The 26,282-nt window shown below is 40.7% G+C and overlaps 1 protein-coding gene across 1 annotated transcript; it reads left to right on the top strand.

Annotated features, from left to right (window-relative positions):
* The first annotated feature begins 834 nt into the window (after positions 1–834).
* Positions 835–23,892, top strand: man1b1a (mannosidase, alpha, class 1B, member 1a). The gene is made up of 14 exons (XM_069705629.1): positions 835–1,108; positions 3,000–3,137; positions 6,980–7,088; positions 7,717–7,925; positions 8,417–8,556; positions 8,786–8,904; positions 9,248–9,439; positions 10,348–10,496; positions 11,815–12,003; positions 12,524–12,714; positions 13,530–13,650; positions 13,968–14,162; positions 15,426–15,557; positions 16,775–23,892. Exons 2-14 carry the CDS (start codon positions 3,036–3,038, stop codon positions 16,982–16,984), a joined length of 2,058 nt encoding a protein of 685 aa, XP_069561730.1. The 5' UTR covers positions 835–1,108; positions 3,000–3,035; the 3' UTR covers positions 16,985–23,892.
* Positions 23,893–26,282: the final 2,390 nt, after the last annotated feature.

The following is a 26,282-nucleotide window of genomic DNA, read 5'->3' as shown; positions in this document are numbered from 1 at the left end:
TTATTTCAAATCTGTTTTGCTTTCGAGAGATTGACTCAATGAGAAAAATATTTCCCCGTTGTCACCAGTAATAAATAATATTTGACTGTGTTCATGATGTATTGCCACCGTGAACAACAGGCTACATCCTTTCTCGCCAACAAAGTACAACGACATTTTTGCCTCTTATTTTGCTGTCCTGTTTCTCACCGATCAAATTAGCTTTGTACCTGCAGGATGGAAACAAAATAATGTACACTTCTGTAGCCTAAATGCAAAATGAACCAACATCTACTCGTGTTTAAATCAGCAGGTCTTTCAAGACAATTTCTTTGAAAAGTGATATTTGAAATGAAAAACAATTGGAACTGGGTGTGATACACGTGTCCACCGGATTTCGTGACTTTAGGTCAATGTGGCAGCCGGGGCATCTCTTTAGGGGGCGCTGTTGAGCCATTTGGCCACGCCCACTCGCGACTCCACAAGAAAAGGAAGTTTTTTTCAACCTGGAGACATATGTTTATCCACTTTCATGAGTTTTTGAATATGATAAAGCCTCCAAAAAGGCAAATCACTTTTCGTAATAATAATAATAATAATAATAATAATAATAATAATAATAATAATAATAATAAGAAACGAGAAAAAAAATAATTCCTTGAAAAACAATAGGACTTTCGCACCATCGGTGCTCGGGCCCTAATAAAATAAAATAAAATAACAAATGAACAGCTGTAACATCAAAGCTCTGTTAATATGTTTGCTGAGTTTGATTTGGGCTCCGGGGCTGTGAAGGGTTAATGCGCTCACCCTCAGATCACGTGATACGTCACATGACGCACGGCGTTATCTCTCGTTAGCTCTTTTTCCGCATCTCTCCCGCAGCTGCCCCCTTCCTGAACTTTGAGCCACATTTCTCCGGGTTGAACGTGTTTCGGCGCCTCATGTCTTCTTGCGCGACGGTCGGACAGACCGGCTGCGTGTCCCGTACAACGTCGGTGTTTCTCCTGACACCCAGACAGTGACACCTTCCCCCCCCCCCATTCAGTAGCGAGCCGGAGGAGCGAGCTAGCATCTCGTAGCTATCTGACAGCTGTTTGAGGAGAATTAGCGTCGCTGAGGCACAAAGGTGAGAGAGGAGAAGGAGGTGGGAGGAGGTGGAGGAGGAGGAGGAGCTGGTGACAGATTAGCCCGTTTTGTGCAAATAGCGTGCCGCTGTTGTTGAACAGTTGTATCGTGTCGTACTCAGAAAGTCACGTTATTTGTTTACTTTCATACATGAACTCTTTTTAAGAAGTTAACTCGAAGAAGACTTTTTTTAAACATTGTTAAACAACGAGCAGCCCATGTTATTGTTTTGTCAGAACTATGCTCCGTTTAGTGGTTGAATATAACTAATACATGTCCAGTACTTAAGTACTAATTTGAGGTATTTGTACTTTACTTGAGTATTTGTACTTTACTTGAGTCAGTCCATTTTCGTTCAATTTAATTCCACTAAATCTCGCAGGAAAATATTAAACTTTGTGCTCCACAATTTGTCTTGACAGCTTTTAGTTACTGGTGAACTATTTTAAAAGCCTGCTTGGATTATCTGGAACATGTGTTGTTTGCTTGATGATTTTTTTTTATTTTTTTATTTTTTTTAGAAATACCAGGATTTTACAGAACAAACAAACAAACAGTACATTAATTAAGTAAAATAAGCACAACCTTAAATAACTAGAGAACTAAATTGCACATTAATTTGAGTAATATTAATCAAAAAACATCAAATATAGTAAAACACTTAGTTAAAAGTGTTTACTTTTACTTTTGATATACAGAACATTTTTTTCTGATAATACTTGCATATTTAATAAGGTTTTGAATTTAGTACTTAAACTTGTAGTGGGGAATTAGGGTGTAGTATTAGTACAAGTATAAGGACATGAATACTTCTCCCACCACTGAGTCCATTTAGCTCCCCTCGTTTTACTTGTATTCTGGTGGTCTATGACCACTTTACGAATCATGACTGTATCGGAGTTTAACTAAGGCATGTTTCCTCATAACAAATTGTATTAGAAGTTTTTATTTTTTTTTTTTTTTATTTCAAGACCCCTTTTAAGTTTGTACAGTTGTTTCCTGAAAAGAAACGCACTCGCGCAGCCGGTGTTATGATGAGAATTGGACGCTTTTAGCTGCACGCAGAACGGCGTGCAGCTAAAAGGGAAACTATCATCTTCTTTGTCTGGTTCATCAATTATGATAAATGATCTGAAGTTTATAGTGTTTGAACATTTAGAGACATTCCTTGATTGATCTCAAAATGTAAACTCTATAATTATCAAATTAAATCTGTAATTTCTTTATTTGTTTTTCCAAGTATAATTTTGAATTTCAGGTAGGTGTGGTTATTATAAGAGGAGGTTTTTAAATCCTAATGAATCAGTGTAGGCTGTCAAATTTAGGTGATCAAATACAGTACATGTGCTGATTAAACCGTTTGATTTTTTTTATTTTTTTATCAGACTTTGATTTGAAGTGTCATACTAATTGGGCAGACCTGATTGTTGCTGCCAGAAATGCATCCCCTATTATTTCAACTGAGATCGTATAAAAAATGTGTAATGTACGTGCTGTTAAAACAATTTGGTTCGTACATCTCCAGAAATGAAGTTACAGTGCGGCGGTGTATCTCACGATATACCTACAATTCCTGGCGGTCATCGTTAGCTGTCCATGGTGCTGAAAACAAGGGTGATAAATACATTAAGGAGTGTGTGAAACGTGTCACTGTAGATTGTGCATCAGAGATGAAAAAAGTACACAGATACACACACACACTAATAGAAAATGAGAATATATATATATATATATATATATGTGTGTGTATACAATAAGCTGCAGCAAAGATCACTATATCGATCATACCGATCATAAAGACCGGTCATGCTGGTCTTTGCATTCACATTACACATAACCTGTATTTTAGGAAACAGTAATTCTCAAACTGTTTGTTCCTTTTCTGCGTGCAGGGTCTATGACCTACGACTGCCTGCACACATCAGAGGATGTATCCGCCTTCCAGAAAGGACTTCATCTCTCTGACACTCAGTGACCCGCACAGTCACAGCTACAACAACGGCAAACACCGAAGACAATCGTGCTGGAGGGTGAGTCGTCCGGTAATGCGGCATGCACGTCGCTGCTGTAGAGAGACTTCAGTTTTCCTCTTTGAGGAACAAATCCTACGCCAGATAATGAGTTTGTGATCAAACTCATCTTTGACCAATTCACCCCTGACTGCTGTTAGAGATTACCGTCATTCACTCAACGCTGTCATCTCTGCCTGTCAGTCCATATTGATCACTGCTGAACCTCCGTTGAAAGTTGATGGGAGTGGTGGAGATATGGATGAAGGCTCAATGAATGGTTTGATGAGCATAAAAATGACGTGAATCGTGTGCTGTGACTCCACCAAACAAGTGATCTAAATCTAAATAAATGGTATGCACTTGTGCAGCAGAGTGTAGAAACTTGTCAAACTAATTAATAATCAATTAAGTGATTGAAAAGGAGCACGAGAGCTGTTGTGATTCTGAGTGGCAACACCTTACAAGGACGTCGTTTTGCCTTTTCATCTAGTTTGTTATGACGTCATATCCAGATAGGAATGTATGTATATTGCAAATCCGATGGAATAGATAGTTGAGATATCAAAATACTTCGTCATACATACATCACTTAAAGTCTAAACAGCACACACAAATCTAATGTTTTATATTGTCACGTGGCCCAAGCACTATGCGCTCCTCAAATCTGACTGATCAGCTGTAACCATCCAAGTGTTTGGTTGTGTGTCTGATGAGGTGGATGATCTCTGTCTTTTATGAAACGTATTTGTTTTCGTGACAAATCGATTCCAATGCTTCAGTCGTCCTTTGTTGTGGAGCAGCTGAATTTTGAAACCCCCTCGGATGAGAGCTTCCCCTGAGCACATAATGTGTCTGATCCCCACCATGAGATAAAACAAATTCTGTTCACCTCACTGGCTCTCCCCAAACATTTCCTTTAATCTTGTTTTCTTTACTTTCACATCCGTGTGCATTCTCACTGAGTCTCCTCACCTCCTTTGTTGGTCTTGACACTCAGGTTTTACAGGTCAAGACCAACACGGTCTACGTGTCATTTCACACCTCATACTCTTGTTTCTTCTTGTTTGCTCCGGGGTTTGAAAATCACAACACTGCTTCGTGGAAAAGTTTCTTCTTTCACCAACGTACAACTGGTCCTACAACCTTCCGCCAACGACACTACCTTGGTTGTTAACTGAAGACTTCTGTGTGACTGTAATCAGTTTAACGACCTTGTGTTGTGGATGACCATAGTTGTAGTGTCAGTGGGATAAAGAAGAATAAACCAGCATGCAGGCAGGGATCTTTCCAAAAATATAAATTAGATTTATTTAAAACAAACAAAAAAGTAAAAACAAAGCGCCCAAGAGGATGCACTCCCCCACAGAACCCCCAAAAAACAAATCTAAAAACCTTTTATACCCTGTCACTTCCTGTCTGCAGCCAATCAGGGAGGTTCTCTGGAATTTGCACCACTTAAACCCAGGTGGAATTCATCTGCAATCAACTAGTGCTGCTTGGTACTCCGTTGCCCTTTTTACAAGAATATTAGTTAAATTTACCGAGCAACAAAACACAATCAAACATGCATATTACAAATAAAAAATGTCAGTGGAAATGACAAGTTCAGGGAGTTAGAATCCTCCTCACGAAGTGAGCAAATGTCACATTCTCGGCTCATATAAATGTTGATCAAATAAGCGAGAGGAATATGCACCTTCCTCTTTGCATACACATCAACATAGAGTCAAGTAAATTACATAATGAAAGAAGTAGACTCCATGACACCTTGGATGGAAATACTTCAAATACAAGAATTAGAAGTCTTTGGAAACTAGGCAACAGTAAGGATTCGTTTCCTCTGTATTGTTACAGCTGTTTGTGTTAAATGCAACACACCATGCTGCATTTGATGGACGTCATCTGACACCTACAGCATAAACTATACTCACCATACAGAGAGAAGGTAACAGTATCCAGGACACGATGTTCTGGGGAGAACGTGTGATCAAATTGTTGCTTTCCTGGAGACCTGAAATACAATGCTGCCGAGAAATAATGGTGTCCTCACGCACACCGCGGGTGTGTGTTCTTCCATTGTGTTTCACTAAATGAGGCCATTTTAATCCATCCTTAAACTGCTATCAACCCTTTAAACATATTTTTTATTTGGCTTCTAGAAAATCTCCAAATACCCTGACCACAAAAATCCCTCGTTAGTCATCATTTCAGCACGATTACTTCTGTCACTTCTTTATGGCGTGGTCGGCTCTCATGCATGGAATTTTATTCTAAATTGAAAACGGCAAACGAGTGCTCTTATCTACTAATCCGTAACATTTTATTTGAGAAATATATCAACAGACCTGTCTTCTATAAAGCCAGCTTGACAGCAGAGGCACCGATCTGCCCGAACCTGGGGGTCGTCAGCTTTGATGACGGTTTATGGTTCCTGAGAAAAAATATTCCCTGCAAATCATCTGCCTTTGAGTGGCTTGTTTGGCTCAGTGTTTGCATCTCTCACAGTGCAGAGGACTTCACGAAGTGCTTTGTACGTCGGTTACCTTCAACGTTCCCAAAAGACACGGTGAAAGCACTGAATTTCCTACACGTATGTGTGAGAGCTGCTGAGTGAGTTTCACTGCCTCCAGCTCAGTGCAGACAGACTAGATGGATAATGGACTCTTGCTCATTGTGTTGTATCAACTGTGAAAAATGGATAATGTCATCTAGACAAGAACTGCAGGGTATCTGCAGGTCCTATACAACCTTCAACTAGGATGGTATGGTCTTTTTTGCCTCCTGTTTTCTTAAATGTTTACCGGCATTGACATTATGTACGACTATGCTTTGCTTCTCTGTAGAGCACTTTGTAAACTCTGTTCAGGGGATGTTACACACAGTGCAACAGTTGGATTTGTTACTCAGTTTTGTTTTGTTTTTTCGTCAGCCCCGATTTTATACTTCGTTTTTTTGTTATTCATCCATCCATCTTCTGCTGTTTATCTGGGTCCAATTTGCATTAATTTCATGAATTTTTATCATTAGAACTGATTTTAATGTTAAAAGTTATGCTGTATTAAATAACAATTCTAACCTTCATTATCTGTTTGACCTTTCCATCATTCTTTCATACTTTGGCCAGTATGACTGGGAGACAGGTGTGAAATTGCATGCTGTGTGGTATTTAAAGGTCTTGAAGGTCTTAAATTACAATTGCAGAAACTCCACAGCCACTGCTGCTGATGCAATATGCCAGGTTGACATAATGTGTTTTATTCGACAAGATTTTCTAACCTCAGAGTTTTTGACCGTACTGTATGTCCCGCTGCAAATCTTAGCATATCAAAGTTTGCTCAAAAAGTAGGATATTGAATCACAAGTCTCCTGATGACTGTGCTCTCAGGGAAAACCACATCTTTCTGCACTATTGAGCTGTACAGAACATCCTCATGCTGCTTCGTTGAAAGAACTATCACAAAGTAAAAGTGAAATGTCCCCCGAGATAAAGTCTGCTGTGTGTTGATCATGGCTCACAGACGATGGCTCAATAGTTTCATGCTGTTGCACGGGTGTTAATTAGAGCAGGTAACAGAGTGGGACCAGCCTGCCTCCTGAGAGCCTGGTTTGGTCCCTCCCCTCCACGCCGCCGGGTTGAGCTGGTTAGCTGATGTATTTGTGGGCTGTCTATGTATTTACTGTAACGCATCAAGTGGAGAGAGATGTGGAGTTTGTACAGGGTAAAGGAGGGCCTCTTTTACGCTGCTATTTTAAAGGACGTATAAACAGATCTGTGGGGGAGGATATTAGTCTGTGACTGCACTTCAGAGCTGCTAGGCGTGTTTCAGCGTCGTCAGTGCTGTTTGTTTATCTGCCTACAGAAATGGAAGCAGCTGTCGCGGCTCCAGCGAAGCCTCGTCCTGTTCCTGCTGGCTCTGCTGCTCATATTAGGACTCCTCGCCTATCCCAGCATCACAGAGCAGTGGAGAGGTAAACAATGTCCACTCAGTGCTCAGCTCACATCCAGGCAGAAGCAAAGCCTGTCATTAGTTTTAATGGTGTTGCTGCCTCACTTGCTGAAACTGATGAGTCGACTTGCTTATTTGTTGTGTGTGCTGATGACGAATTGCAAAGAATTAAAACGCCAGGAAACCTTTCAGATGATAGTTTGTTTGTTGGTTGAAGAAGCGTTTGTGCACACCTGCTTACTTTAAGGCTTATCTGTTTCTTCCCATATCATATTTAGTTTTCAAATCATGTCCACACTAAGATGACTAAGTCTTAAAAGGTTCCTGTTTTCTTCTGCATCTATTTTATGCTGAGAATTCTTCTCCACAGCAGATACATTTGTTAACTCTGTGTTTTAGTGTCATCTGGGAAAACTGAGCGTTTAGTAATAGATGGTAAGCGTTCCTCAAACTCGGTCTCGTTCAGAAGCCACCATTACCAACTCATATTGTCTTTTCTCAGACGATTTTTAAACATTGTTATAGTCACGGGTGGTAATATACAGCAGTTAACTGGCTCAGTTTATGCACAGCTTGTTTTCTTATTCCTTGTGTGTTTCTGTGTTATTTTCTGTGTGTGTGTGTGTGTGTGTGTGTGTGTGTGTGTGTAGGGTTGTCTGACAGGGAGGACTGGCTGGAGCTGGATGACAGAGATCTGAAGGCTGTTCCTCCCGGTGTGAAGCCCGTGTTGGGTCCGGCTGCTGCTGGTAAACCTCCAGCTCCTGTGGTGGGGCCACATCTGGGGCCAGCTGTGGGTCCAGATTCTGTAGCAGAGCCCAGAGGACCGAACGTCCCCATTTTGGCGAAACCTCCCACTAAGGTTAGGGTTGCGTTTGTATTCATTTACTTCAGAAACACTTGCTGTCATCGCCATCATCATGTTTGTTGACCAAAGACTGAATAGTTCTCATCTGCAGTTTCTCACCACAAAGTGATCCTCCCTCCAAAGATCCATCAAATTTATTCAACATGTTAATTAGTAGTCGAAACATTATACTTACATCACAAATAATGTAAGTGATATAATGCTTCATGTTCTTTCAGATCAATTGTCCAAAGACTTTGATGATTGAAAACGATGTGAGATGACAACAAAACCTGAAGTTAGAATCTGATTTGCCTCAATGTCAGTCCAGTGGTTTGTTTGTTTGTGGTCTGGTTTATGAAAGAGCTAAACTTATTGATTTAGATTGCTGAGAGGTCATTTTTAAATACTAATACCTAATGGACCATCTATTAAACAGTTATTGGTCTGAGAGATGTTCATGTTGTCCCCCTTGTTTCTAGCTCTAGCCATTTGTTTATCCACAGAAAAAGACATTTTCAAACAAGAGAGGTCCACCGAGCCTACAAAAAGATGGAAACGTTTCAGACCCAATCGGTGGGGAAAAGCAAGAGGTGGTTGAAGACGAAGAAGGCGAGGAAGACGACAAAGAAAAGAAGATTGTCAGGTCATCTGTTCGCTGTTTGCTTTTCTCCTCTGTGAGACAAGTACTTAAGGTTTAGGAACTGTTGTGAAAAGTAGATGATAAGAAGACGGTGGTCCAAAAATATTTATCAAACAGTTTCCATCTGCACCCAGGCCCTGCAGTGGTGGTGGTGGTGGTTGTCGTTGTTGTTGTTGTACATGTATTAGACAAACAGGTGTAAACAATGCAGGTTCTTATTTTTCTCACGCAGCTGGAGAGGAGCAATAATCGAAGCTGACCAGGCCACAGAGCCTCCACCCTCAGCCAATGAGAAAGAAGCTGCAGCGCCCCCAGCACCTGCCAATCCTGCTGACGCCGTCCCAACGGAAGGTCAGCGTCCCACTTCAATCTTTAAAATGTCGCTGTAATTCTGGGTCCACAGAGAAGTTTTAAGGTTTCCCCTCAAACGGATTCTTTAACGTAGCCTCGGCCAGCTCTGCTGCTGTATGCTGTTTAAAAGCCATGTACCTTTTTATTGACTCGAAGTTTGAACATTTCTAAGTTGCAGGATAAAACCATGCTGAGCTCAAAGCATCATCACGTGGCTCAGAGTATTCCTTCTATGAGAAGAACATGAGATGTACACTGTTGGAAAAGCTTCCTAAAGGAAACCCAGATTTAAGTTTACGATTTTAATCTTGAATATCATTCATTCCTTTGTGCGTCTTTGTAGTTGTCAATGGAACTATAGACAGACTGGAGGCAGTGCGCGATGCCTTCAGACACGCATGGAAAGGCTACAAGAACTACGCCTGGGGTCAAGATGAGCTCAAGCCCATCTCTAAGTCTTTTGGTCAATGGTTCGGACTGGGTCTGACACTGATTGATTCTCTGGACACCATGTGGATTATGGGCCTAAAAGAAGGTATGATATGTTGCGTATTCTGTCTCTGTCATCTGAAATATGATATAGAGGTATGATCTACAGTGTCGTGTTGTGTATGTTCTTCTGTCTCTCATTACTTTTACAAAATAGCCACATCTAGGTTTGTAGGGACCAAATCAAAGACACAGAAATGGAAAGACACTTGTGTGTCACAGCCTAAATTATTCATATAACAGAAAGTACAAATCCCAACAATTCTGGATTCAAAATGCAGAGTAAAAGATGATTTCCTGCCATATTTGTTTAAACCTCTTCCATCATGCTCCTCCCAAAGGGATGCGATGCTACTGATTTGTCAACATTTACACACAACCTATCTAATTGGTTTAATTCTAAAATGAAAGGATTGCTGATGCATCACTTTTGCAAGGAAAATACTTTATTGTCTGTATCAGGAAGGTCCCCACCTGCATTCTCACAATAGTGAGCCTATTTCTGCTCACTCCCCAGCTAACCTTGTAAGATAACAATGTTCCTTCCTCAGCCTTTTAGGAATCTGCAGGTCAACATGACCCTTTTCTTTCCTCAACCTCTCTACACACAATATGATTACATGTATAATTCCCATCTAACTGAGTACAATAGAAGGCCAATGTTTGACTATATGAACAATACAGTTTGCTTCAACAGTTGCTGCACATACCAAAAGGGATTAAATGAAATTGTTTTAAGTTGAATTATTTTTAACAGGCCAATAATAAATATAATACATCTGTTTGCATCAACTCACATCTTTTAATTTTGTATGCAGTGTACATAATCTGCAGGTGTGGAGTTAAAAGTGAGATGAAGAGGTGTGGAGGCAAAACTCCTTCACACAAATGTAATTCTCTCCTGTCCTCTGTTTCTCCTTCTCACACGGTTATAATCTACCTCACTTGACACAGAATTTGCAGAAGCAAAGAACTGGGTAGAGAAAGAGCTGTCCTTTGACAAGAACACAGACGTGAATCTTTTTGAAACAACCATACGAATCCTGGGGGGGCTGCTGAGCAGCTACCATCTAACAGGGGACCGGCTCTTCCTGGAGAAAGCTGTGAGTTGACCCGTAACAGGAAATCTTATTGTCCTGGTGCTTCTGTGTTGCGGGAGAACATCATTTCATTAAGACTGTAGTTTTAATCAAAAATGATGTTTGACTGTATGAAAATACAACCCACGAAGCTTAATTAAAAACTACACCGTAGAATTGATGCGGCCAATCATTTCTTTCCAGTGATGATGTTCGTGGTGTTTTTCAACTATAACATTTGTGAGAAGTATTGCAATTTCCATTGCTTCATCAACAGCAGCATCTTAATTAGGTGTTATTGTGATCACTGGTTCCGGCACACGTGTGATTTCTTCACACAACTAAAACTTGAGCAGAGTGCATATCCAAGTTAGTGACTAATTGTTGGGCAACAGAAAGAAGTGGCAGGGAGGAAAGTCCATTGAATAGAGGTGGAGGGGAGAGCCCATTGTGTTGTTGCAGGTGAGAAACTCCCCCGTTTTTCAACATGCTGTGAGCAGGCGCGTCGTCATGTTGGACAACCTAAGTACTATTGCGCCACGGTTTGGTTGTTTGCACGGAGTCTTTTCCCTCAGACGCCTCGGGACGTCGCCGTAGAACTCGGTGTTGACAGTCCGACCCCGTGTGGTGAATTCACAGTGAACAACCCGTTGAAAGTCAAACCCTGCCTTCCGAATCGCATACTCTTTTTTTTATTTTATTTTTTACTTTTAGTACGTACTGCCGCTACCCCTTAAAAAGTACGTACTGTTGCATGTAGTATGTGTACAATTGAGACGTACTACTTCGTCATAAAAATGCGTCTTGAACTTTGACCCACTTGGTCATATTCATCGCAAAAAGAAAATGGATGCGATTTGGAACAATTACGCTTCCTTTTGATGCCTCTTTTTTTTCTTCTTCTTCTTCTTCTTCTTCTTCTTCTTCTTCTTCTTCTTCTTCTTCTTCTTCTTCTTCTTCTTCTTCTTCTTCTTCTTCTTCTTCTTCTTCTTCTTCTTCTTCTTCTGTTGTGGGTGGAGCATCAGCACCACCAACTGTCTCTGGTCATGTCCACAGAGAAATCACAGACGCACCTGATCCACTGCTCACAAAACCATGTGTAACTCAGGTGCTAAAGAGGAACGGAGGACGTTTTGGGAAACATGTAGAAAACATTCTTAGGAACAAGGAAATGCTTGTACCATCTAAGATTGATCGTCATCAGGGAAATATTTTGTTGGATATGTTGTCACTAATGTTACTTCTAGATAGTTGCACTTTTTTTTAATCAAAAAATGTACTTACTCTTGGGACACAAATGATGTTTTCCTCCTGAAATTCAGTTTCTTTTTTCCATTTAAAGAAAGACCTCGGGTCCAGATTGATGCCCGCCTTCAAAACACCTTCAAAGATCCCGTTCTCAGATGTCAACATCGGGAAGGGAATAGCACACCCACCAAGATGGACATCAGATAGCACGCTGGCCGAAGTCACAAGCATTCAGCTGGAATTCAGAGAGCTGAGCCGCCTCACCCAGGACCCTCAGTACCAGGTTAGGACACCAGCAGGGCCTCCTTAACAGTAACACGTGCCGTAGTGTGTATAATTTAGATTTGCATTTCTTTGAGATGGAGGGGGGAAAAAGACCAGCCTGTTTATATAAATATTTCCTGGGTTGAGATGAAGGTTTTCCGTTCAGTTAAAGTTCCATATAAAGTACAACTCGCAAACACTTGTGTGACTGAAGTCAGGGGTGTGTACGAAGATTTGTTTTGCATCCATCATGTTGTCATTTCATAAGCAGTTCCCGAAGATGTTGGACCCTGTCTGACGTGAACTTAATTACTTCTGTCATGACCCCAGCCGCCCTTATGTGACATAACTCTTGATGAGCCTCGAGTTACCAAAGTGTGAAATTGCTAATAACCTTCTGATGATAAATGACTTACAACTGTATTTTTCAAATATGTATATTAGCTCAAACACCAGCAGTAATTGATCTGAGGCTGGTGGGGTCATTATCTCATTTCTAGTCATTAATTTCATCTCATTTTTATTTTTTACCTTTCCAGGAGGTTGTAAATGAGGTAATGAAGATGGTCCACAAGCTGCCCGGCAAACACGATGGCCTGGTCCCCATGTTCATCAACACCCAAAGCGGCCAGTTCACCCACAAAGGAGTGTTCACACTCGGTGCTAGGGCAGACAGCTACTACGAGTACCTGCTCAAACAGTGGATCCAGGGAGGCAAAACAGAAGACGAGTAATTACAACTTTTTACAAATGTTGGCATTATTTTTCTTTGATTCTGAGAGGGAATACTGGATTGTAAAAGCTTTCAAGGAAAAGAAAATATAAGGTCTAAGCAGGCTGTGGGGATTTGTGCTTGTAGCTACCAGGTTAGGGCTGGATTTTAGTGGATTTATGTTGTGATGATTACAATTTTTTCATTATCATTTCATAACATTCTGTTATTGATTCCAAGTGAATTAAATTGAACAAAATGAATGTTTGTGTTCACTCACAGGGACAGTTTTGTCTCATGTACAGTATGTAACAATAGCAAATCACTGCGTTGCGTTCAACGTCACTGGGAGTGTATTATATCTAACATTGCATGACAGTGATTCCCAGAGGTTGAGGAATTTACTTATGGTTCATGCAGAAACTCGTGCATTTTATAGGGGGAGAGCATAACACAGGTTATTTTTTTGTAGCTACAATTTACAGATAATCTTCACTCTGACTCCATGATGTGGGCAGCCGAGCTCTGTGGAGGCGGAGCCATCTGTTGCAGGACTTCTTGTGCTTCTTATCACTGAAGATAGTTCTTCATGAGTCTAGCTGTATGTTTTGGGGTCTTTAGCACGACCGAACACAAGAGAGATAACTAAACATCTAATGTACCTGAGACTTTTTGCACAGTACTGTATGTCAATGTCAAAGAATATTCTATTGGTATGAAGTATTGAAAACGACAGCACTCATAATATTTAGCCCTAAAGTCACTACAGACCGACTGATATTTCTGATTTAACACAATTTATGTCACTAATATTTCCTCTTTGTTTTGTGCAGTCTTTTGGAGGACTACCTTCAGGCCATGGAGGGAGTGAGAAAACACCTCGTGAGACAGACGGGTCCGGGCCGCTTGACCTTTATTGGAGAGTTGTCCCACAACCGCTTCAACCCTAAAATGGTAGAGATGCTCTTTCAAAGTCAGGGAGCAAAACTATGGCGTCTCAAACTCCGTAGCCTACTATATTTAGGATGTACACAACACAGAAAACCCTGAAGATCAGAGGGTATTTTATACTCGGCCAAGGTCAATCATCCACGGATAATAACCGCCTTGTTAAATCAATCAGCCTCTGACCGCGTTTTCTTTAATCTGTCGCTGTAGAAACTCAAGTGCAGTCAGTCTAGCCCGTCCATTCAGTTGTAGCTCTCATCATTATTTTTTAAAATGTATCATTCCTTCCTGATTGCATCTCTCCCTCTGTCACTCCTCTGCAGGATCACCTGGTGTGTTTCCTGCCAGGCACTCTGGCTCTGGGGGCCCACAACGGCCTCCCAGGTGACCACATGGATCTGGCTGTGCAGCTGATGGAGACTTGTCACCAGATGTACAAGCAGATGGAGACTGGCCTGAGCCCGGAGATCGCTCACTTCAGCCTGCAGGCCAGTGACGGCCATGATGTCATTGTCAAGGTACGGCCGGGAACACACAGGTGGCACTTGGTTATCGTTTTATGTTTATTAGGTTTTCTGTCTTTTGTTTGTGCAGTTTATGTGCAATCAATTTGTGTGTCTGTTATATGTGCATATGGCTTAAGTGGTAACCTGCATATTAAATGACTGTTGCTGTAAAGGTTTGTTTCAAAATTCAACTCGATTTAAAATTTGCCTAAAAGCCCCCCAAAAAATTATGATAAAGGAGTTTGTCTAAGGACATGAATTAATATGGTGATCAATATAGTATTAAGCCACAATCATGAAAACAGTTTTGTCTTATTTAAATCTCTTTCTCCATCATAAATTCAAATGGATGTGCATTTGGAAGCCCAGTTATCCGTTCACTGTCTTGTAGAGGAAGAATATTCTGCACTTTTAAGCAAGTTAAAGTATAACCAGAAAGACTGAGAGTCCACTGCGGATTCTTGAGGGAGCCTTTAAAGACACTGAGTGAGGCTGCTGAAGAAGATTGTGATTAGCCAGTCTACATTTGTTGAGAGTTGTGACACCAACCTTTCTAACCCTCCTCTGGGCTCATTTCATTTTTCATTAACAGCTGTAGGTTTATCAAAGCATCCACTGTTTTTGCTCTCGTCTCCACTGCCACCTTCATTAACCTCAAATATAATATGAAATATTTTAGGAGCTCATTCCAATTTTAGGATTAAGAACTAAGGAAAATAAATATTAGATCTTAAAGACTATATATTTCTTCAGAATCAGAGTAATTCAGAGCGAACTAACCAATGTTAAATAGCCACCCGATCAAAACGTGTAGCTGAAGGCTCTGCCTCCCATTCCTCTTCTAAGAACCACAAGTAAGCCTGCTCTCTGAGAGTGAAGTGTTCAATAGAGATGCTGTGGATCTATGAGGTCTTTAAGATATGGTGTAGCCTGGTAGTTAAGGGCTTTGTATGGAAAAAGAAGGTTTTTAAATTCTATTCTGGATTTTACAGGAAGTCAGTCAAGAGAAGCTAGGATGGAAGAAATATGATCTTTTTTTTTTTTTTTTTTGTGCTAAATCCTGTCATTACAGTGGCTGCAACGTTTTAAATCAACTGGATGCTTTTCAAAATGCTAGTAGGACGTCCTGATATTGAGGATTTTCAATATTCTAGCCTTGAAGTAACAAATGCATGGATGACGGCCCAATTCAAATTAAGGGTCAAACTAAAATGCTGACCCTTCTTTAATCCTTTTATTATAATATTTATTCACATCTTCTCCTGTGTCCTCCAGCCTGCAGACAGACACAACCTGCTGAGACCAGAAACAGTGGAAAGTCTGTTCTACATGTACAGATTCACCAAGGACACGAAGTACAAAGACTGGGGCTGGGACATACTGCAGAACTTCAATAAGTACACTAAGGTACAGACAACAAGCCACACACAGACACCACACTTACTTTAAGTTCAAATGTCATTACTCTTTTGAACTAGGAGGGCTCTCGACAGCACAGAACTCCTCAAATTGTCCACTCTTCTATGATATTCAGGTCTGAAACCACAAGCACTTTATATATTTGCAGAATATAGCAGAACTTTAGTCGCGCTTAAAATGGCACTTACTGATAGCACTTTGTAGTTTGGCTTTCTTGAAGAAATTGTATTTTCTTGATTCTTGTTGTTCTGGGTTTTGTACCCTCATGGTTGAAATGCACTTATTGTAAGTCACTTTGGATAAAAGCGTCAGCTAAATGAAATGTAATATTTGGATTTGATTTACAAATTGTGGCAATGTCACAGTTGTACCAGTCCTGCTTCCCCCCAACAAGACCTCTGTCCACGGGTGCTTCACAGTGGTGGTGTACTGTACTGGCCATCTGGATTACCAGGACCAAATTCCAATAGGCCGCCACATTGGTGGACTGGTGCACCGTCAAAATATCCATCCCACTTTTTACCGACTTCTTCACTGTCGTTCAGGGTGAACATGAGAGCGTGTTGAAGGACGTCCAGGGCTGCATTTCTGTCTCCAGTAAACTTCTGGTCTGTTATGACGACATGATGATTACATTTGAGCAACTACATGTATGTCCGAGAGGATTACTGGTACCCATGAATGTGGATTGTGATGCGGAGTATTTCTAGAATGGCCTTTGTTTTTTCACTATTGAACTTTTACTGACGCCTACTAATTGTTAGCCAGGTTAATCACAGTATATAAATAAGCTAAATGACCCACAGTAGATTTATTCCTTGGCTTCTGATCGACTACGAGTAGTGAATAGTTTTTTTTTCCTTTGAATATTGTTGTACTACACAGTCCAGTCCAGTTGTTTCGGTTCCGGTTTCAACAATGAAGGTGCTCAAAATCAAGATTTAGGTAAGACGAGGCTTATTTCAACTTCTCAACTGAATGCAAAACAGCGTGGACACATTATTGACAGAAAAACACAATCAAGAAAATACAAAAGTCTTGTTGTTTGGTTCACTGACATTGTTGCAGGAATCATTTTTTTTTATTTGTTTTATTTTAAAACCTCTCTCAGCAGGGGAGGGTTGAACTGCATTTCACATTATAGTAGATGTTTCTACTTCCCAATAGGGACATTGACCACCTGACCAAATACCTTCACCCCGCAGGTGTCTGGTGGCGGCTACACGTCCATTAGCAACGTCCGCGACCCCGTTAACCCCGGGCCCCGGGACAAGATGGAGAGTTTCTTCCTGGGTGAGACGCTCAAGTACTTGTATCTGCTCTTCTCTGACGACATGGAGCTGCTCAGTCTAGACAAGTACGTCTTCAACACAGAGGCCCATCCTCTCCCCATATGGCCGTCTCCACCGAAGTGATGTCTCGACACAGGAGACGTCTGTTAAAGTCAGGCCCACAGAGTCAGGTGCATCTCTGAGCATCCGTCCAGGCTGCACCGCTGTGTGAAACAGCGAAGCAGATCTGTGCTGTCCACATGTACCTGGATATGTGAAGGACTTTAATTTCATTTTTTTTTATTGTTGATTTTCCTTTTTCTTTATTTTTCCTAAGGAAAAGGTTCGTGACAGAGCTGGTCTCTCATGTAAAATACTTAAAAAAAAAAGAAAAAAAAATCAGGCTAGCTGGCTCACTTTGTTACTTGGGTGACTGAGACAGTTGTTGTATGTTTGGATCCTGTTTGTGCCCAGAGTTTTAGTTTGCCATGTGAGCTGAACACACTCATTAGTCCTGCGTCGTCAGGTTTCACGGCCGTGAATGAGTCAACACGTTCATTGTGTTATTTCACTGAAGTTTGAAGCTGTCGTAGCCAGTGGTTGAAATGTGGGGATTTCTATTTATCAAGTGGAGAAGTTTCATATTATTTTGTCTTTACATTGCTCACATCCTTCAGGACATTCTTCCCCTGTATGGCCCCATCCTAAGTGTTTAGGAGCCGTGGGCTACTACAGTGCAGCAGCCAGGGACCAACACCAGGTCCCAGACCAACACCAGGTCCCAGATATCGGTGCCCAGCTTAAAGGAGAAGCCAGAGAGTTCCTAATACCTAAGGGCTGTTTTTCACCGGTTCCATCTGCCGGTTCCAGCTCCGAACCGGCTACCAGAGCCACTCGTTGCCATTTACACCAACGTTTATATTCCACCGGACACGCATCGGCACATCAGCAGCTTCCAACGGCAGCTCGGCTTGGCCCTCCGCTGCATTATAGATACATAGGTCCCACGTCTATTTTGTACGGAAGCGCGACAAAGATTCAAGATTCAAAGAGTCAATCTGCATCAGATCAGCAGGCAGGAAGTCGGACAGAAAATAGCACATAGTATCTATTCATATTTCAAAATATAACACCTTGTGCAAACCCCCGACTGTTCATCACGTCGCTCCATCAGTGTCTACCCCCGCAGTCTTTCAAGCCAGAAGAAGAAATGTGTCCTCTTCTGCTAAAAGGCTCATGTGTAAAAGAGTTACGTCAAATTAAGGATACTTTTTGTTTTTTACAACATAACTACAGCAAGCTGTATTCACTTTGTAGTCTACAGCACATTAACAATATATACAAAACTGATCAAAATGAAACCATTTGACAACGTTTACACACTAGAAGCACAAAAAAAAATCCAGAAAATAATGACCACATCAAGAAGTTTAATAAAAAAAAAAGGGTACAAGGCACCCAGAGGACGAAACACAACAGCTTTACACACTCGATGTGACGGAGTCGTGCCCGGTGGAATAATGCAGATAACATGCATGTTTTTTTATTGAATAAAGACTTAGAGTGAAGTATTAGGATGCTTATGGCTAGCTGGTGTAAAAATACAATAATATAAGAACTTATCGTTGCTTTAATTTATCACGGCCTGTTCGGTGGTTTGTGTTTGGAGGTGTTGAACTCGTTGGATGTTTTCCAGGCTTCCAGATTTTGTCCGTCTTCTTTAAGGCCACCAGATTAAAACAATTGTTTTTTTGTCAACAATATGGGACAGGCCGATAAAGAGCTGTGCCAGCGTGCGTCACACTTCATCTTTAAATGGATTATTTATCGAGCACCAGTTTGACACACACAGCAGAGATTCTTTAGGTTTTGAAAAATGCAAGGTTAAATATGATAAAGCTTCCTGAACATGTATATGTTTTTAAAGGAACATCTGGTTGTTGTTTAGTGATCTTTCAATGATTTGTGTGAGTAATCAAGGTTGTTTTTTTTTTACATCTGTGTGCCCTAAATGTTTGAAGGTGAATTATCTGTATAAACTTAATGAATGATTCCTGAATGATTTTCAGTTCTACGCAGAGAACGACAGCTTGTTTCATTAATGAATGTAATGTTGTTTTTTTGTGCCTTTTTGTCACAGAGGATCATTTGCCAGTAATTTTACATGATCTCTGGTTATATTCTCACTTTGCTTTATATTATAAGAAGGGAAATCACTGCGGGCTGCCATGCAGTCTTAAATTAATATAATTTTGATTAAAACAAACCAATGTCACCATTTCCTGTGACAGCGACAGCGTTGGCCTGAATATGAGGCAATATTTATTTCTGGGAATGAACTTTGAAAAAGTGGGGGGTCACGTTAGATTCGAGGACAAGACTGTTACGTGTTCACAACATCAGACAGTGTTTTTGTTTACACCAGCGTATCACACGGTCTTCTGTTGAATTGTGGGTTGTCTGTAATGTTTCCAGGCTAAAAAGCGTTTTCAGTTCTTTCAATGACAAATTCAAGTTGTTGGTGGAAGCAGTCTTAGTCTTTGTTATTGTGGTGGCACCTCACCGGTGACCCTGTATATGACATTGTCATGGTAACACAATGACCTCATTGTTTGGTCCTTTTCATGAAGAAATGTGTTGAGTGCTGGTCTGCGCTGTCATCAGCGACTCCAGCAGGAAACAAAGCAAAAGCCACAAAGCTCTGCTCCACGCCACATATTTGCTTTTTATGAAACTATAGCTCTTTTTTTTCAGATTTGTATTAAATGTTGTACTTTGTCTCATTGCAAAACACAAAAACATTGAGTTTGAGTTTTTAATGAAAAATCTACCAAGTTATTCCTGCTTGGTTCAGTAGCCTAAATGAACGTGGTTTTAATTCAACACTGAAGACGTCAGTCGTAGCCACCTAACTCATGCTATTGTTTCACAAAGTCGGTGTTGTTTTGACTGAATAACTTCCGGTGACTGTGATTAACACAAATACTCCTGTGTTCAGTTCTGCTACAGCAGTAATGGCGGCGGCGTTTGTGAGCGCAACGCATAAAACGGCCCCCAGGTGCTTCTACAGTTTTGTTAGCCCAGTTTAACCTGCAGGAGTTTATGAAGGCTCACGTTTTACTGTCAAAGAGGGAAGACATTCAAAGTGACTGAAAATGAGTTCATAGCACCTCCCTCTGTCTTTACTGCAGAAATATAACCTGAACTAGAATCTGTCAAACGGCCAAGAATCATGTTTGGTCCTGGACGATGAACTCAGAAGAAGCTGCTAGAGAAAAGGCTTCAGTGACGAGGATTCACTTCGCCTTCGATGAATGTTATCTCAGGGAAACTTTACCAACAGGACGACTATAAGACCGTCTCGTTATCAAAAACACATGTTGGAGATGGAGGTGGTGGTAATGGTGGTGGTGGTGATGGTGGTGGTGATGGTGGTGGGTTGTTTTGGTTGTCATATATTCGGGTGAATTCAGTCCATGTAGGTGTTCATTCATCTTCTTCTCACAGGCGACTTGCTGAATTGTTTTCTTCTTGAAGGACTCTGGTTTAGTAATCCCTGACTGTTAAATGTTGATATAGAGCAGTGAGAGAGAACTTGTTTTCTGTATGATAACACTGGAACATCATTTTTGCAGGATGCGTCTGGTGCACTGCATGTGCTGCTTCAAAGATAGTTGACCCCAAACTCTCTTATTCTCTCATCAACTTCAATTCTTCACTTTGTATTTCGGGTCATTATTCAGTGCCGGGACGCGTCGTTGAACGTGCACTACATTCGCCACCGCGCTGCCGTGCCTATCTAGATGGATATTGAGCGACGGTGGTTTGGTTCTTTCTTTTTTTTTTCTTCTTAAATTACTGCTGCATCAGTGGTGTTTCGTTTTGAAGTGTTACGAGTGAAAGTTTGATTTCTGGCTTGTATTTTTTCCGTGGCTGACAAAACGGTATACGTGTAAATATTGAGTGTAAATTGTTTCTACTGAGTCCAACCTGGGAGTCTGCTGGTTGCCGAGTCCTCTGTGGTCTTAACGTTCAGTGCCATCATGTCAAAAATCCTCTGTTTGAAGCTGCTTATTTGGTTTGGTGACTGCTTTTTTTTTTTGTTTGTTTGTTTGTTTGTTTGTTTTACTGGCATTATGATTAGCAAATTTGATGGCATTGCATTTCTATGTGACCTGGAGTTACGAGAGGAAAAATCATAATCTGACATCATCATCCACAGAGCCGTCCTTTAAGCATGGATAAAAACGACAAGACATTGTGTTTTGGTTCTTGTTTATTTTCTATATTTGCTCTAACTAAGAGTTCTGCTGAAGTTCAGTCCTGTAAGCAGCTGGTATTAATGACCTGAACATTTATGGAGCTTTATGTCTCATAATACAGTGATTTAATGAGTTTTTCGCCCTCCACAATAAAGGAGAAAAATCAAATCCATTAACATCTGTTCTGCAACTTAGAACATCTCCTTCACAGTATTCACTCTTTATTCAATCATTTGTAATTCCTACTGCATAAGAAATGATTATTAAATGAGACATTTATTCCGGAGCCGTCTCCATAATGTGGAAGAAGACATGCATTTGATATGTTTCTCTATTAAGCTTGAGTGTTAATATGAGCGCATTAAAACCAGACTGGACTGTAAAGGAGGCGTTACAAGAGTCCCAGCTTGCCTGTTCTGGTCTGTAATGTCAAGAGAAACGAGTCCGGACGCTGTACTTCAAATTTAGGATTGTGGGATGAACCCTTTGATTCATGTTTACGTGATGATGTCTGAAAGGGATACAGGAGATGACAGCAAAACTACTGTTCGTCACCAGTTTGTGTGGAGCACAGAGAGAGCCACTGAATCACTGACTATTTAATTTGATTAGGGTTTGTTTATTATTCTCAATTTAATTTGATTGCGGTGTAACGTGCCAACTACCTTTCACGCTTTAGAGGATTATTATTATTATTCGAATAACACATTCTATATTTTTATAATTGTCGACAAATCCCTTGAAAGGACTGAAGCCAACACTGTTCGTCAGCCTCTCTGTACTTGTTTCATCTTTAAAAAGGCTCACATGCAGTATGTGCAGCGTAGTTTCATATAAAAAAAAAAAAAGGATCAGTAATTTCCACACAGCCTGGGTACCGTCGTTCGCTAGCGAGGTCAAAACTCGTAACACTTGTGGTATGTAGAAGAACTTTCATTTTAGACCGACGCGTTTCGGCTTGTGGTCCATATGACACACATCGCAAACACATTGGGTGTGAAAGGAGGGAAAAATAAAAAAAAATCTAAAGGGTGAAAAGACATAAACATCAGAGGTGGGTTGGGTAATACGGTCATGTGGCTCCACAAACTGGAGTGACGCTTATGGACCAAATATAAGCCCCACACTTTCTCACTACATTCTGCAGCTTTCCTTACAAAGTACTGTCGCATGCAGTGTGCATACAAAGTGGTTGTACTCCTTTGTTATCAAAATGCACCTCGAAATTTGACCCTCTTGGTTGTATCCTTCGCGATCCGAGTGATGCGGATGTGATTTGGGATGAGCACACTTTAAAACTTACACTTGTTTTTAACGCCTCCTCTCCTTCCTTTTGGGAATTGCTCTTTGTGAGAAGTATTTTCCTCGGTGCTGAGGACTGTGGGTCAGAAAATGCGAGCGGATGCGTTAGAACAAGAGCATTTCACATTGCTTTTCTGGCATTCTAGACAGTGTGGTAGTATGAGCAGTGGAACCCAGGGACGGTGTCAAACATGCCCCTGAGAGGAACCTCCTCTTCCCCTTCTGGTCGTGTGGAGTAACCATCGGCCTGAAGCCACGTGACCAGACACCCAACCCGCCTCTGTCACAGAGGAATCCAATACACTGTATGAAGGCGTTGGATGCGCTGATAATCAGAACAGTATATATCTAGTGATATCAGTGTCTTACAACAAGATCGTCTCCGTGTTTCTTTCCCTTCAAAAACCCATTTGTATGACGTAAGAGCACCTCGGTTGTTGTTTTCGATTCATTTTTTTACTTTATTGCTGCTAGAAATCCAGCATAAACATGAGCGGTGCAGCATGTCCTGTGTCCACAGAGGGATATGCAATCTCTGACGTTAAAACACATCATCAATTTGAAATGTCATTACCACAAACTATCAAATCTAAACCTCGCTTATCTTTGAAAAGAAAACAGACTTTAAGCAGCGTGTGGATTTTGTGTTGACGGTAACAACAAATATACAAGAGCAGAAATGAGTCATGTAGCTGAACAGTAAGCTCCCACAGAGGCTATCTAAAGTCACTCTGCCTTCTTAGTTCATGTTCTGATTATTTTTCACAGTAAGTTCTTCCACATATTAGAACTGTGTTTTCTTTTTTTAAAAAGCGTGAAGCCGCACGACTGATTCTGTGGAGGTTTTATGACAACTTCTTCAACTTAAAGGGTTTAATGTACAGTATTTGTAAAACTGTCTCCGACCTTTTGATAGCTGATTGGCCAAATCATCCTCTTGTGATGATGATGATGATGATTATTATTATTATTAGTGATGTGATTATTACTGAATCCAAGCCATAGCAAAACGACGGCTCTACCGCGTTGCTCGTGCCCTGCGGAAGCTTCGCTGACTGTGACCCCGTGTCCACGACCAAAGACATCGATCAATATTGTTTTCACTGGATCGATGGAGAAATTGAACCACGCCGGAAAAAAAACATCTCCTCCTTGACACAGCGGTCATTTGTTTCATGACGAGAGCCAGTACTCAATAACTCATTTGCATTTTTTTTTTGAAGACACACGCTGACTGATTTGTTTTTTGTTTTTCTACACAAACAAATGAGTTTTCAGAGCTGATGCTGTTATATAGTAGTTTCTCATTTTGCTTTTAGTTTTCACACTGCGTTGTTTGTTCTTTTAAAAGAAAAACAAAAAACCTGCTGTCACTATACAGATGACTGATTCGGGACTTTGTAATGCAACTTGTGGCTTATTGCAATGTTCACTGAAATGTTTTTCATGCCCACAGAATTTTTCAATAAAGCTTTTCAGTGAAGGTTGTGGACTTTATCTGGCTCTCTGTTTTCATGTATGCTGTAAATGGCCACATCTGCCTTCCGTATCTCTCTCCTGTGAACTCCGTAAGTGTCTTCGCGGTCTGCTGATCACAGAACATGTTTTCTAAAAGTCTCTCCTCAAGGGCGTGCATGATGTTGCACTCATTTACACACACACACACACACACACACACACACACACACACACACACACACACACACACACACACACACACACACACACACACACACACTCTAGAGATGTTGTGTAAAAAAAGGAGCTTGTGAAACTACTTTCACACAATCACATACAGTATTTGGCAACAGTAGGCGGGACTGCTTTACAAAGATATTCTCAGGAATCCTTGAGAAACGTCTTCCTCAACGGTGATATTATAGCAGCATATTAATGGTCGTGGTTTTTGGAATAACGTTATATTCGAACACCAACTTCAGCAGCTGTATTCTAATGACTGACAGCTTTAGTACTTTAACACCAGGGGGCAGAAGGAACCATCCATCACAGTCTGCATCAGCAGCACTTCCTAATGATCCTAATGAATGCAAAGTCTCAGATTCCCATTAATGCACAGAGCAGAGCTCTACCAGGAAATGTTTTTCATCTTAAAATAACAGGAGTCATGGTGTCTGCACACAATGGGACACAGTGCACTAAACGGTATGCATGGAGTCCTGTCTTAAAATAATTAACATTTTTACTTTCTGTATTTTCTATTCTTTTCTTTTCTTTGTTCATGAGAAACCCTGCAGCGTACCATTTATTATGTTTCAGCCTCTTTAAGATGTTTTTCTAATGATCAAATTAGGTAATACATAAATGAAGTTTTGTATCTGGAAAACCTGTCTGGGTTGTGGAAAGTCAAATAAAAATGAAAACTGACAGAAATCCACATAGTAACATTGGAAGCCACAATAACGGTCAAGACTGATGGTGAATTGTGTGACAGTCTCTCTCCCTCAATCCCACAATGCATTCTGACACCTTTATTATCCTCTGTTGTGACAACCGCTACAGCAACATGCGCCCTGTGGGGCATTTCTAAATCTTTAAATCAGTAACTACAATAGATATACAGACTCAACATGACTCAATAATTCACTTATTTCTGAAATTTTCATTTTTCATTTGGCCACAGAGATAATGAAAAATGTGAGCTCATATCTAAAACTGTCAAGTTGTCACATGTTTCATATCACATATTAATTGTAATATGGTTGGATTAGAATAGCTTTCTTTGGCTGAAATCCTAAAAGCGGGGCCAGCTTTATAAATAGGAATGTCTGTTACTGGGTGAATGAGCGATAGTTACAACAGTGATGACTGAGTACTTCCTGTGTCCCTTTCAAATTACAAAACAGTCACTTCTGATTAAAAACTTTTGAGCATTTCCTTCAAGGACCAACCATATATTAGGTCTTGACCATAGTCTGTGTATGTGCTTCAAAGTGTAGTACCACTGAGGGCCATCAGAGGCTGGCTTCAAAAGACTTCCATTAAAAAAACATAAATTTCTTTCAAGTAATTTTTTTTCCAGAGGTCGTGTTATTTTCTAAATTCCCTTAAGGCAGATTCACACTTTAAAAATGTTGTATAGTCACCAAATAAGCATTTGCAAGCTTTCTAATGCTTTTACGTGTTCACACTTCTCTAATATTGGTCTTCCTCAGTGATAGTTTAATGGTATTTCCAGAGGTCTATTGTTGTCAATTTTCCCAAAATGTTTTTACAGGTCGTGAGAAGGAATACTGCATATGTGAATAGTTGTATGAACGGCAAGTCATCCAACCCGTACGACCAAATAGGTTTGGGAGGAGTGTGAAGTCTGACAAAGGTCCTCAAGTGATGTCACTTGTCGTTGCAGCTGAAGACAACTTGAAAATGAAAATTTAAAAAAAATCTCCTGGGGCGATGTGGACTTTGAAAGAATTGCCTTACTGGACCTCTGTAGCCCACAAGTCATCTTTGTTTGCGCAGCTAGAGGCTACATGAGTCACTACGAGCATAACACTTCCCGGATCTCTGACCCAACCACTGGCAGTTGGGTGCTTTGTGGGTAATAGGTGCCAGATTTTGATAAAATAGAAAAGAAAAGGACAATATCTCAGATTCTGCTGCATTGATTTTTGGACTTTTTGTCCATGCTGGTCCTCCCAGGGCCACACATGCTCCCTAAAAGTAGTAAACTCAGCTCTATGGCTCTGGAAACAGTCTGTTTGCCATTTCTTCTCCAACAAAAATGACTTAAGACATGTTGATGTGGAATTTTCTCATCGTGAGAAAAGATGCCTGTAATGAAATACAATGGATAAAACCAACCAACCAACCTACTTGTCAATACATCCTCCGATTCTGTACAGCCCACACAAAATAAT

This window comes from Brachyistius frenatus, unplaced genomic scaffold, assembly GCF_029030835.1.
Source record: "Brachyistius frenatus isolate BFR_SWC_R1_liver_20210118 unplaced genomic scaffold, ASM2903083v1 Contig_3, whole genome shotgun sequence".
NCBI lineage: Eukaryota > Metazoa > Chordata > Actinopteri > Embiotocidae > Brachyistius > Brachyistius frenatus.
The sequence above is the reverse complement of the archived record's forward strand: the minus strand, read 5'-3'. Positions and strand labels throughout refer to the sequence as shown.